The following is a 13,283-nucleotide window of genomic DNA, read 5'->3' as shown; positions in this document are numbered from 1 at the left end:
CATCTATTGAGTGTAATATTGACTTTCTGAATTGGAGCCTATGCCACCAAATATCAGCGATCAATGCACCAAATAAAACCGTCCAAATGTGATTTTATCCCCTACAACACAAGTCTCAGCACTGCACAGGTTTCTGATGACGGACAAGGGACTTCTGTGTCAATACAGGGAACTCATACGGCTGTGATCCTCCTAACAATTGAGGATTAGAGCGTAGACGGCCAGGATCGCCATCTGTTATGTGTAGGCATCAGGCTTTCCCAGAGAGAGGAATCCAAATCGCAGGCAGTCACCAAACCTTGGCTCTCCACCGTTGATGGTTTTCATGGGTTACGTTATTAGACGAGAAAAAGAGATTTGACACTCACATCCAAATTATTTGTGGTGTGTGTGAGTGTGTGAGGTTGGGATGCGTTCAGTGGAGGAGGGAGAGGGAACAAAGACGTGCTGCCCAAGCTGAATTATTGATGAGGAGTTAGATTTGATAACCATCTGTGTCATATGATACGCAAATTACCACAGATTCCAGGCATGAAAACACTGGCCTGTTTTTCGTGTTGGTATGAGGAGTCCTAATGTCTCTGACCTGAATGTCCCAAACGCTCAGCTGATAGCAGAGACTGATGGAAAGCCGAGCCACGTAGTGACATCTTCTGACTTTAGCTGAGAGCGTGTCATTGAAGTACCACTGCACACACAGGATGTCCTCTCTTTGTGTCTGTTACTGTAGGTGTTTGTGTTTGCGCTCCAGCTTGAAAGGGTTTTACTGCCACGGCTTTGACTGACTTGAAAGACGCTGAAAGCTGTTACTGTTGTCATCAGGTGACAGGTGATGATCACATGTTTGCCTCCATCAAAGCGTCTTCAGTGGATGTTTTTGTATTAACAATGGATCACATGTCTAACTGTATGTCGCACAGGATCCACAGAGAATCATCACGTGAGCTCCTGGCTCCATTTTAGCATCTTAGCAGCTATTTTTTGGTTTTGTTTTTTAGCCCACAACCTCGCTGTTGAGCCTACTTGCCCGGCACCAAATAGCAGACAGATACAGTCAGCAACCAACTGGTGAACATAGAAAAGCATCAAGCAGCTAAAAGGTATTTACCTCAGAAGGTGGAGACCAAAAACAGAGCCAAAAAGAGAGTGAATACTGGATTAACAGCCATCAGACGGCCATAAACACAATCTGTAAACAGATAGCTGTGTGCTAACAAGTTGCTAACATGAAGTTCTTTATTTAGGCTACTTTTCTAAGCCATGCATGACTGTATTTAGGATTTTAGAAACGCAGACGTGATCATTACACACAATGGCACACAGTATCTGAAGTGTTTTTAAATCTGGATTGAGCCTATAAAATACCACCATAACTCCCCCAAGATGGTAAAATAAAACCTCAGTGTCTGCAGACTCTGAAGTCTGCAAGCAATCAAGACCACAATTTATCTCAAATATAAATACATAATTCATTTGTTGATAAAGTCAGCCTTGGTCTGATCCCAGATCTTCCGTAAAACTGCTGTATAAGCCAAAACATGACTTCATTATTATCAGTTTCTTGATTAAATTAAAATTGTAAAATGATGAACTTTTCTTTCCACCATATTCTGAAATTCTAATCACTGAGTTTCATCTGGACTCGGTTCATCAGGCCATCATACATATTTAAGCACTCCAAGATGAGAGTGATTTCAAAGATTATCACTGTCAGCTGTGTGGGTTGTCATTTTGGATATATGAAAGGAGAGGGACATCAAAAATGCACCCGCTGACCTTTTTTTGCATTACTCTACTGTCTGCATTTCAATTATGCTCTGCTTTCTGAATTAATTGGTTCATTAGCAAAGGCAATTAGGAGAGTGGGCGCGAGGCCTGACTCTGATGTGCTTTTAGATGTATACATAGCCATTCATCTGGCAGATCTGAGAGCTTCACTTCGAAATACATCTGTCGTGATCATCTGAATGGCTGGTCTGAGACTCGCTCTGTTATTCTGGTGGTTTGAACAATCAACACGGCAATTTGAATTTTAGAAATCTTTATTAACTGCTGCCATTCAAGGTAGGTTTTTTTCTTCCTTTCATTAATGACTGAAATAGCATCATCAGCATTACTAGTATTAGCATTATTCTTGAGAGTGAACAAACAATAAAAAGGCAGAAGCTGTTTTTCCTAGATAAACATTGCTAAAGCAAACACTTAAAAAGGCAGTGAGGAAAGAAAGCAGCCATTAGTGGCTCTTTGTGTGACACAGCTAGCATTTTGAAACACTGTCTGTGCACAGTGGTGGAAAACAGTCATTCAAGTAATGCCCTTCAGATAAAACGCTGTACTTTGTTATTTTGTACTTCACTACATTTTTAACTTTCCAGCCACATTTTTCATACTTCATGCTGTGGCACAGCCTTGACCAGTATTTTGCACACCTCCTTTGCTTGAAACACTTTAAAAAACAGGAATAGTTTACATATTTTTTTATTTTAAATGTTTCTATTTTACATTTGTTGTGCTTCTTTTGCAGAACTTGCTTTTTATTTAAATTTTCTCTTACTGTGTTTGTTATGCAGCATAACACCAAGGCTAATTCCACCTCCTTCAGGGTTATTGATGGTTTTGTTTGTTTTTTTGCTTGGAAACGCTATTAAAATTATAGGAATTTTATAAAAATAGAAGAAGAAGAAGAAGAAGAAGAAGTGTTTGTTTTTTGTTTGCAAATGCTATTAAAATTATACCAATTTTATAAAAACACGATAAATAGTATTATTTATCGTGTATTACCTAATGTGCCATAATTAACAACAATAATAATTAGTAATTATAAACCATATATATGCATATTTTTTTAATTAAATTATTCCGTCTCTTGTCGGGACGCGTCCGCCCGCTGGACCCAGAATCCCCTGCGCCGAGGCAAGATGGAAGAACCCAGCAGCTGCGGGAGAACAATGTTTTGGCTGTAGATATTGAAACGGACAGCTGAGGGTGTGCTACGGGAGCCAGAACAGCAGGTCATGGTCCTGTTACGGTAAGGGGGATTAATAAAATCCAACTTTGGAGCCGAGTGCGTCGCCGTAGTTGTGAAACTCCTCGTACGGGACAGACAACAAAGCGCAGCGCACTAACGCTACCTTACGGCTAGCTAGCTGCTAAGCTAGCTGGCTCGGCTAGCCGGACGAGCATCATTGTTCGCTGGAGTTGTGTGGGCCGTTTGTTATGGGTCATGCTTGTGCTGTCGCTCCATCACTCACAGTCCGTTGCAGGAAACGAAGCCAACAACTTGGAGAAAACAGTCGAGAATAAGCACAGACGATGTAAGATGATAAGAAGCCATGTTGGTTGTTTTATTTTTCAGGCGCAAAGCAGCGTTCGTCCTTGGATCAATTCCTCAGCTCGCAGATTTAGTGTCTTGTGTAACGTTAACGCGAGTGTGCGCTGATATCTGCCACTAAATTATTTAATTTCGCCTTTCTTTAAAAACAAAAAAAAAAGTACAAACTAACTTTGTTCACGTGTCGAAAAGGCTCCGACTTCCCTCGCGCTTTTAGCGAGTTTTCCCGCTGATATTTGCGGGGTTTCGCGTTCATCGGCGTCGGTCTGCCGCTGTTATTGCATGGCCATATTAATTATTGCCTGATCCTGCATCACAAAGAAGGGCCCCGCAAGAGTGGTTAGCCAAATGGTGAGCTAGGTGGCTAATTGCTTAGCGAACAAGGTAGTTTTCACAAAGGTACGCAGACCACGGAGTCCACTCAGCTCACCGTTTGTCTGCTTCAACGCGTTTGAGAAAGCTGAAGTTAGCTGAAGTGGCCGAAGTCTGGTTTCTTTCTCTTTTTTCTAAAAGTTGGGCTTTGTGTTAGCTTGAGGAGGTGATTGCTGCTAACGCACCATCAGAGCTGAAGGCATTTGGCAGATAGCACTCATTAGCTGGATGGATCGCTCACGCGCTGGTCAAAGCTCGTCATTGGGATTTTAAAGTAACTTCAGTGGAAAAACGAGGGGGGGGGGGGGGAATAGTAAATTAAGCTTCAAAGAGACACGTTCTCATTATTTGATCACCTCCACAAATTGTGTTAAGTCACGGCTTTACATATTAACATCCATTAGCTCCCTCAAATATCATCTGAGAGCTATCACAAAGCGTGCGGTTGATTTGTTTATGCAGCAGTCACATAATTACAGCAGCAGTGTTTCGCATGCAGCTCGTGTGCACTCTCATTGGCAGATAAGCTCATGCAAATAGGATGACTGGGTCAGACAGGCCCATCAAACAGATTAACACACAGCTTCAATCCTCTCATTCCTCATCTCATGTTGTGTCTAGCACTGCAGCCACAGTGACCCTTTTTGCCCTGTAATATACTGTACACACACACACACACACACACACACACACACACACACTGTAATCAACCAGAGGGAATTCTGCGCAGTGTAGCTCCAGTGTTTAGCTTGTTTCCACATGTCATTGTACCAGACTGTAGCCCTTTGTTGACCCACAAACCGTCAGTTTTAATCCGACTAAGCGCCCAGTTGTGAGATCAGAGGCCGTGACACTGATTCCTGAAGACCGAGCTTAACTGGCTCCATAATTGTTGTCTGCTGGCTATTATGTGTGCGTCTATAACTAACAGTCAATTTGGGATCCTCACAGATTGTTAGCTATAGTTCTTCCTTAAAGGGTTCGTTGTAACTTTGACTCCTGCTGTTTTTTTTTCCTCCTCACAGGATGACACTGATTGCCACCCCATAGTTTTCCTGCCCGCCGGCATCCACCATGAGCATCATTCAAGACAAACTAGGCAATGAGTTCCTGCGCTCCAACGGGAGCATGGACTCCAATTTCGGCACTGGCATGATCATGTTCAGCCACCTCCCTCCGGTGACCAGCTTCACCCGGCTGGCCGCCCACTCCGTGATGCAGGAGCTTCCACCGCAAGAAATGATCCTGAAGAAGGAGCGTGACTCCCCTGACTGCAGCATGGGCGCCCAGGGTGGCCACATGGGGTGCTCGGGGGTGGGAGACTATGCTCACACCATGGGTATCAAGCAGGAGAAGCTGTCAGAGCACGATTATCGCCTGCCGGTTTACCCCGGAGGGCTGGGGAAGAGCACAGAGCTGCTAGAGGTGACAGTCAGCAACAACCAGAGCCTGCTGCACGACCTCAACATGGGCAACGTAAGTACAGCTGGTAGGAAATCATGAGGGGGAGTTTCTGTGCTGGCAAGTGTGCATGATTTCCCCAGTTAAATCCTAGTAGATTTATCGATAATTGAATCGTAGAAAACTCCAGACATTCTCTGGTTGTAGCTTCATTCTGTGTCATATCAATGTAAACTGAATATCTTTGGGCTGTTTGACTCCACAAAATAAGAAATTTTATACTATTTCCTGGCATTTAACAGACCAAACGGTCAATTAATCAATAAAATCAGCAACCTTTTTGTTGCAGTGCATCCAGTGAGCCTTCATCTTCTCTGAGCCGTGGTCAGGTTCAAGTTACAATCATAATTTAATAAGATTATGTGTTTACAGGCTTTTCCTTTTGTGCATTATCAGATCGTCCGATAAGCAGTGGCTGCCGGCCAAACAGCGCACTGCTCATGTAGTGTATTAATAATATAAATATTAAATTTTGAGTACAGTAAAACATGATTGATTGGATTTACAAGCTGGGATTCGCCCTGTGTGTACATTTTACGACCACTGGCCTGCCCTTCAAAACAATGCAAGCATGACAACAGAGAAAAGTGCCCATCTGTGTGTGTCGGTCCCGCCCCCTCACGCCCTATATGTGTGTGTGTATGTGTGGCCGCACAGAGCAGAAAGCCGTCTTCAGCGTTTGACAGATACTAGGAAAATAATTGATGACGAAACACATGAAGGATTTCATTGATCGCACAGATGGGGGACATCTCTAGCAACTTCACGTTTGAGCAGCAAACATCAAAAAATCCACTGAAACCTCTGGATTTTCCATATTCTGGGCTTAATGAATGAACAGATCTTTATTTGCGTTGAGCTCGTTGCACCAGAAACATCTCTAAGACGCATTGCAAACACACGTTCAAACAGCCAGTGCTGTCAGAGTGGCAGGCTTGTGTCATATGAGGAAAACGTAGTCGATGTCTCAGCCTCGCACTGTAATTTTACAGTTTAAAATGTCCCAGAACACTTATGCAAACAAACGTCCGATGCCCCAAATCATATGTTGTAAAAATAAAATAAGATGTAATGGAACTTCCTGCAGAAATATATATATGAGCAAGCATACATGTTTGCCTACGTCATCCATTCTATCCATCTGTGTGTGTTCATTTTTAAATCATACCTGTTTGTCGCATTATAATGTGCCAGAGGCCTCCATATGTGGGCTTTTATGACCAGAAGTGTTCTCGGAGGATGATTATGCAGCAAAAATCTATGTATGAATGTAAAATTTTGGATGAATTTAGTTTAGTTTGTCCCCCCCCCAAAAACAGCTCTGCTGCGTTGTCGAACAGCTGATGTTTTAAAAGTGTGAGAGGGAGGAGCCAGAGAGGGGACGGATGCCTGGGAGGAGTGTCTGTGGAGCTGGTTATGGCGACATAAATCGACTGGCGGCTCGAGATGCAAAATATAACAGAGCCCCCCCCCCCGGCCTGGCTCGGCCCTCCCTCTGTTTCTCTTTCTGGGTAGAAGGATGATGTCATTCAGCTCAGTGTGAATGAAAACATCATGGCAAGGACACAGCTGTCTTGTTTGAGCTTGCACTTCATTTCAGACGCCTTTTGTCCTCATTTAAATAGAAATACACACAACCACACACTTCAAACAATAGCCGGGCGTCAGAGGTCACCGAGGCTGTGGATGCACGTTAGCTGAGAAACAGAATGAATTATTGTCTTCACTGTCATTTTTTTCCCCATTGTCAACTCAAGGACGACTCCATGTTGAGGATTTTATTTCAACACAATATGCAGAGTCTTTAGAGGAAGGTTTTCACCCACAAGCCCCTAGAAATTGGGCTGATTTGAGAGCAGCAGGTGCACCCAGTCGGCCTCCATATGGCGCCGAGGTGCAGCATTTTAACTGAGGAAGAAAAGGCAGAGCAGGCGGCGGAAAAGTGCGAGAGACACCCTGCAGATTGTTTGTGATGAAGTTTAGTCAAGAGTAATAATCTTGAATGTTCAGTTTAGCGTGTGAAGTGTGTGCTTTGTCCGTTTCTTGGCTTAGAGGAGAAGATGAAAGGCTCTCACCGGGAATTACAGGCTGCTTATGCATGAATTTTAGACATTGTCATTTCACCCACATCTTGAACAATGAGTTTCCAACAGCCAATCACTAGACTTCATCCAAGTGTTCTGTTTGTTTGCGTCCGCGGTGAACACGGACTCGTTTGTGAGATGGTGTCAGACTGAAGGCCCTTAACCTTCACTCAAGTAATTTCCTCGCTCTCACGGCCCGCTCCCTCTCCCTTTTGTCATGCTCACAGCTGCCGAGTCAGTTAGGAAAAGAGCCCAGTGGGAGAAAAGGTCGAAGGTCAAATGGTGACGGACAGGAGGGAAAACCGAGAAAGAAGAGAAACGAGGCAAAGGTTTGTCATGTATTTATGTATCTGTTGGTGCTGCTGTTAAACAAAAACTGAAAGTAATGAGCCTCATATTTGAGTAACGCATCAGTAATTTTTGTAGTAGTAAAAATATCTAATAGTGTCTAATTTATTCAGTTTTAAATTTTAGCATAACCACTAAAAAGTGCTAAATTGTGCGTGAATTTTGCCCAGTTTGAAGACACTGACCCGCTCCTTTAAATACGTTCAGACGCTGCTGGCTGAGTCTGACCCGTGTGTTTCTCTGTCATCGTTTCACAGCAATCAATGATGCTGGATGCAGATGGAGGCAGCCTGTCGCCGGGCACCAAGCCTCATATCTGCGAGCACTGCACTGCATCCTTCAGGAGCTCCTACCACCTGCGCAGACATGTCCTCATTCACACAGGTACAGAGGGTGCAAATTTCCACCGCCATGCTTGTGTTTGTGCTTCTCGATAAGGAGTTTTATGAGTCAGAAAAAAACGTTTACGACACCTTCATAGCTTCATTACTGCTGTTACAGTTTATCTAACGCTGTATTCAGGTCATTCTCTGTGTACTTGGCAAACTGTTTTTTTTTTTGTTTTTTTTTTTTGCATATTATTTAGGTTGTTTGGAACAATCCCTGGTCTTCAGCATGTCCACTGTCCTAATACTGGAGAAGCAATAACACAGTAGCCTGTCCATAATAGATTCTGGTCCTTGAGGGGAGTTTTGTTCAGTGTGTTGGTCTCTCAAATAGTTACTGAGACACAGAGGGGCTCAGATATAAGGAGGCCAGGTGTAGGGTCTTGCATGAAGCCTGTCCTGCTGTATTTCAATGCACCATTGAGTGTACAGGTGCATTGAAATTGATGAAACATCTATTGTACGGCACATTTTAATTTGTGCTCTTCTCACAACGTCTTGGCAAACATTAATGTCACAAATACTGTGTGAGAATACTTTTATTAGATTCAATTACGTGGCGAGACAAAGATTAAATTCAGACTTCTGAGTCAAAGTTTTTCATGCATTAGTATCTGAAAATAATGATCTGCATCCATGTAGTCAGTGTAGAGTGAAAGACAGTATGTCAGACAGGGATGATCTCAGTGAAATACAGTGCAATCCTTTGCAATAGCAATGCAACACATAGTGCTTTTAGTGCAGAGTGTGTTAAGTGTTTGATTGTGGCCTGAGGAGTTACCATGAAGACAAATCAACACTCAAATGATGCATATCAGCAAAATCTGTTTTATTATTGCGCTGGGTGTCATTACACTGCACAGGTGCTCGTTGGTTATTTTACAAGTAAGTGTAACTCATCACAGAGGTGACGACCGTCTGCAAAAACCTCTGCTGTTTCACTTCAGGTGAAAGACCCTTCAGATGCAATCAGTGCAACATGAGTTTCATCCAGAAGTACCTCCTCCAGCGACACGAGAAAATCCACAGTGGTGAGTGATGAAGACGAGCATTCGCGTCACCGAACCCGAACCTCGACGTCGATTCTAATGTCAGCTGACCCTGACCTGTTTTTGTGTGTCAGGAGAGAAGCCATTCAGCTGTGACCAGTGCAACATGCGTTTCATTCAGAAGTACCACATGGAGAGGCACAAGAGGACGCACAGCGGAGAAAAGCCGTACAGATGTGAGACCTGCCAACAGGTTAGTGAGCCGCTCAGCGTCCTGCAGGCCTGAATGATGTCAGACTCTTCAGGATTTGCTTTAAACACGTTTGTTTGTTCCCTTCAGTATTTTTCTAGGACAGACCGACTGCTTAAGCACAAGCGAACCTGTGGAGAAGCCATAAAGAAGGGGCTGGATCCCGGGATGATGGACTTGGGTTGTGTAGACATGGGACAGGGCAGCTATGGAATCACTCAGGGAAATGCTGGGAGTACTGGGAGAAAGAGGGGGAAGTCCAAAAATTCTGGAGAGGGAGGGGAGCGCAAGAAGAAGAAGGGGGACGGAGGAGCCCACATTCATGGGGCCGTATCCGGAGGCTACAGCATCCACCAATACTCTGTGGAGAATCAGACGGTATCTTCCTCTACTGAGCCAGGACCCAGCATGCAGCAGGTCCACCACGGCCGAGCTCCAAAGATGGCGTTCAAGAAGGCCAATCGGAAGGGCCTGGACAAAGCGGGTCTGGGACAGGCCAAAGCAGACTCACTGGAGCAGAGCGGGGGCATGGACGACCTCGGCCTCATGCAGGGTAACGGGGCTAAAGGAGGGCCCACCAGCAGCAACTACGACGACGCCATGCAGTTCCTCAAGAAAAGACGCTACCTTCACGCAGCTAACAATGCAACCTCGTCAGGGCCGGTGGCGGTCGGGGGAACCAGCGGCGAGTACGACGTCGGCATCGGCCACTTGTCTTCCCAGCAGTCCGTCATTCAGGGCGTCGTTTCCAGCGTGATGGACAGCGAAGCGCCTCTGAGTCTCGACAAGTCGGGGATCCCAGACGAGGTGCTGCAGAGCATCCTCGACCACTACGCCCAGAAGCCCGACGGCTCGCACCACGACGTTCACTTTGACATCGGCGACCACCACGTGGGGCTGAACCCCGCCCCGGCCGACGGCCCCGACATCGGCCACAACGCCGACGTCCCCAGCCCGTCTGGAGACAAGACCGTCATGATGCACGAATACTCCCGCTTCCTGCTGCAGGCTTTGGAGCGCACCAGCCACAGTGCCAGCTTCCCTGTGGGCCCCGGGGCTCCCGTCTCAGGACCGTTCACCAGTTCCCACTCGGGAAACCCCCTCTATGCCGACAAGAACATCTACACTACGTCCCCACTGGAGTGTGGGTTCGGCCAGTCGGTGGCCTCGCCTTCGCTGCCCGCCTCCGTGCCAAAGTCTCACTTCGCGATGCTGACGGACTCCTCGCCGCAGCACAGCTTCCACCTGAGCAGCCTGGAGGCCTCCACACACCAGCAGCTCACCCCTTCTCAGGAGCTCACCGAGCAGATGGAGAAGCAGCACTCCTCCACCCCCCCCTCCTCCTACCAGATCAGCCCATCTGACCTGAACGGCCAGAAGGACCACCCGCCGGTCAAGAACGGCGTGGCGGTCTACCCTCTGGCCCCCTCGCAGGATCTGGCCTCTCTGGACTCCTCCAAGCCTTCCTACCACATAGAAAACTTTGCTCAGGCCTTTGGCTCCCAGTTCAAGTCAGACGGCCGCGGCTTGTCTTATGGCACTGACTCCGGCGGGGAGGTGGACCACAGGATACGGACTCCTGTGTCTGAATTCTCAGGGTATAGTAGTTTGTTATCTGATGTCAATGAGCCAGTAAGTACAGGTTCCAAAACTACAACAAGCCAAAGCTACAGATGAGAGCCTGAGAGGGAGAGAACACTCTGTCGTTAACGTTGTTCTTATTTTCATTTTTTTAGTGCTCCTATTTTATTATTATTATTATTATAATTATTATTGTTATTGTTATTTTTTTTAAGTGTCATCTTTCTTTTAATTAAACTGATGCTCTGTTTCTGTGCCCACTCCCCACAACAAGCCTGCAAGGCTTCCTGCAAATGCAAAGTATCTGTTGTTTGTTTGTTTGTTTTTTTTAAGTTAAATATGTATTTACTGTTTATTCTCGTCCTGTTAGTGACATTAGGTCTGGTCATTAATCATGAACTGAAAGTACTTTTTAAAGCGTAGAGTAGCGCCGGATGTATTTCTCTTCCGATGAGCTGAAGTGTTTTGAGCAATCAACTTTACAATTGTAAAATAATAATAAAAATAACCACGATGGCAGGGAATAGCCCAGATTTGAAATAGCAAAAAAAAAAGAAAAGAAAAGAAAACAACAAAAAATTCTTGTCTGTTACAAGGTTGAAAGTATTACTCAGGAAAAAGTGAAAGAGGAGAAGCCTACGAGGTGCAGTGAGCACTCTTTTCAGAAGTGTAAGTTTGCGACTTCACAGGGGATTTTTCTTATGTTTTATTACTTGTTGAATGAGTGTGACATAACAGACTGCTGCCAGCTCACTCGAGCACTGAAAACACTTTCTACTCGGCTATATAGAGATTATGGTACTTTCGTGTCAATGTGAAACTCATGTTTTCTTCAATAAGGGCCATATATATATCTATATATATTTATAAGAATATATATATTAATGTAAAATAACAGATTTAATCATTCTGGGGAACTGCCAGTTGAAGTAGAGGAAGACTGGGGGCTGGTTCGGGGGGTAAATGTTGTCCTTGGTATATTTTTGGAGAACAGATGTGATGTTAGGGCTTTTCTGTGGCCAATAGGGGGTGCTGTTGGACAGCGGTAGAATGGCCTTCCCCGTTTCCCGCCCTCCACTTCTTCCTCAGTTCCCCTCGTTTCTTTAAAAGAATCCAATCAGCACTTTGAGCCGTTTTCTTACATTGAGTAAAAACCCCCCCGTCGGATCAGGCGTCAGGAGCGGACGGGCTTTGTGGCGGAGGCGTGCTGTAGTTTGGGCATATGCAGGTGGGGTTTCTGGGTTTGACATGTTCTGGCTGTAAGACGGGGTGCATCCTCTGTTTGGGCTGAATGACGGGTGGGTGGGTGGGGTGGGGGGGTCGATATGTGAAAGTGGGATTTTTCATTAACATTTTCTCTTTCTCCTCACTTCTAGGAAGGGTTTAGCGGGGGGGAGGGGGGGAGGGAGGGAGGCGGGGGGCTTTTAAAACCCAGTAACATTTAATCGGGATAATGTAAATGTAATTCAAACCCCTAGTTTTAGTTTGACTTGTTACCCAATTTAGCAGCTTTGCTTTCCTCTTGAATTTGATGACAAACGTGTTAGTGATGGAGTATTTCCTCAGCTGTTACCGAGGCGGCCGCGTGCGCCCCCAAAAAAGAAAAGATGGCTGACCAAACATTTGTATGCATTTAGATCTTTCCACGTGTGCTGGCAGTACCGAGCATATATGTCCCGTTAGAGATTGGGTGCCTATTCCTGAGAAGCACGGGTGCAAGATATTGTCTAGTAAATGTTAAATGTACCTTCTTGCTGATTTTTAAATGTATTTATGCTGTACATCTTTTTTTTGTAAAGACAACAATAATTGCGCTGTCTTCCGTAGCTACAGCTGGCCTTGAGCGCCGGGACTGATTTCACTCTGCTGAATGAGTCTTCGAACCCCTTTCACGCCCCGACGGCCTGTAGTTTTAAGCAATCATGAAACCTGGCAGAGTGAATGCAATGCTGTAATATCTTAACATGTTGGAGCGGTTGAGGCGTGAACAAGAATTAGCCTCGCATATACCTCATATCACAATAAACCAGGGACAAAGGAGTGAAGGTTTGATGTATGTAGCAGAGATGCTGTTGTATGTATAAAAAAAAAAAAAAAAAAAGATGTCATGTTTCTGTGCGACTATTTTTAAGCATCTGTGACGTTTGTGTGACCCGTCGAGGCTGAAGGGTTTCTGTCGATGCGTCACGCCAGCCAGTGTTCAGCTGCTTCACTTCGACCTCTCCTCCACATCTGATTTGCCATATTGTCTCAATATGCTTGTTTACAAAAAAAAATGTACAAAACACTAAATCTTACTTTGCTGAATTTTGACCCCCTGTATAAAATTTATTTTACTATAATTCTTTCCCTTTTTTTTTTTCACCGCCAAATTTTGTAGCTGATGATATCTTCCATTTTTATGTTCTTTCGGGTTCTTGTGACGCGGTTCGCAAGACTGTACTTGTCCAATGAATTTAAAACTGATTAGGGAGAAAACAA

General features: G+C 44.9%; 1 protein-coding gene across 1 annotated transcript; it reads left to right on the top strand.

Annotated features, from left to right (window-relative positions):
- Window positions 1-2,895: 2,895 nt before the first annotated feature.
- Window positions 2,896-11,346, top strand: LOC143334627 (zinc finger protein 281-like). The gene is made up of 7 exons (XM_076753488.1): window positions 2,896-3,028; window positions 4,729-5,179; window positions 7,476-7,577; window positions 7,854-7,980; window positions 8,930-9,013; window positions 9,106-9,224; window positions 9,312-11,346. Exons 2-7 carry the CDS (start codon window positions 4,778-4,780, stop codon window positions 10,896-10,898), a joined length of 2,421 nt encoding a protein of 806 aa, XP_076609603.1. The 5' UTR covers window positions 2,896-3,028; window positions 4,729-4,777; the 3' UTR covers window positions 10,899-11,346.
- The last annotated feature ends 1,937 nt before the right edge of the window (window positions 11,347-13,283 follow it).

The sequence above is a fragment of the Chaetodon auriga genome, chromosome 16 (genome assembly GCF_051107435.1).
Source record: "Chaetodon auriga isolate fChaAug3 chromosome 16, fChaAug3.hap1, whole genome shotgun sequence".
Lineage (NCBI taxonomy): Eukaryota > Metazoa > Chordata > Actinopteri > Chaetodontiformes > Chaetodontidae > Chaetodon > Chaetodon auriga.
The sequence above is the reverse complement of the archived record's forward strand: the minus strand, read 5'-3'. Positions and strand labels throughout refer to the sequence as shown.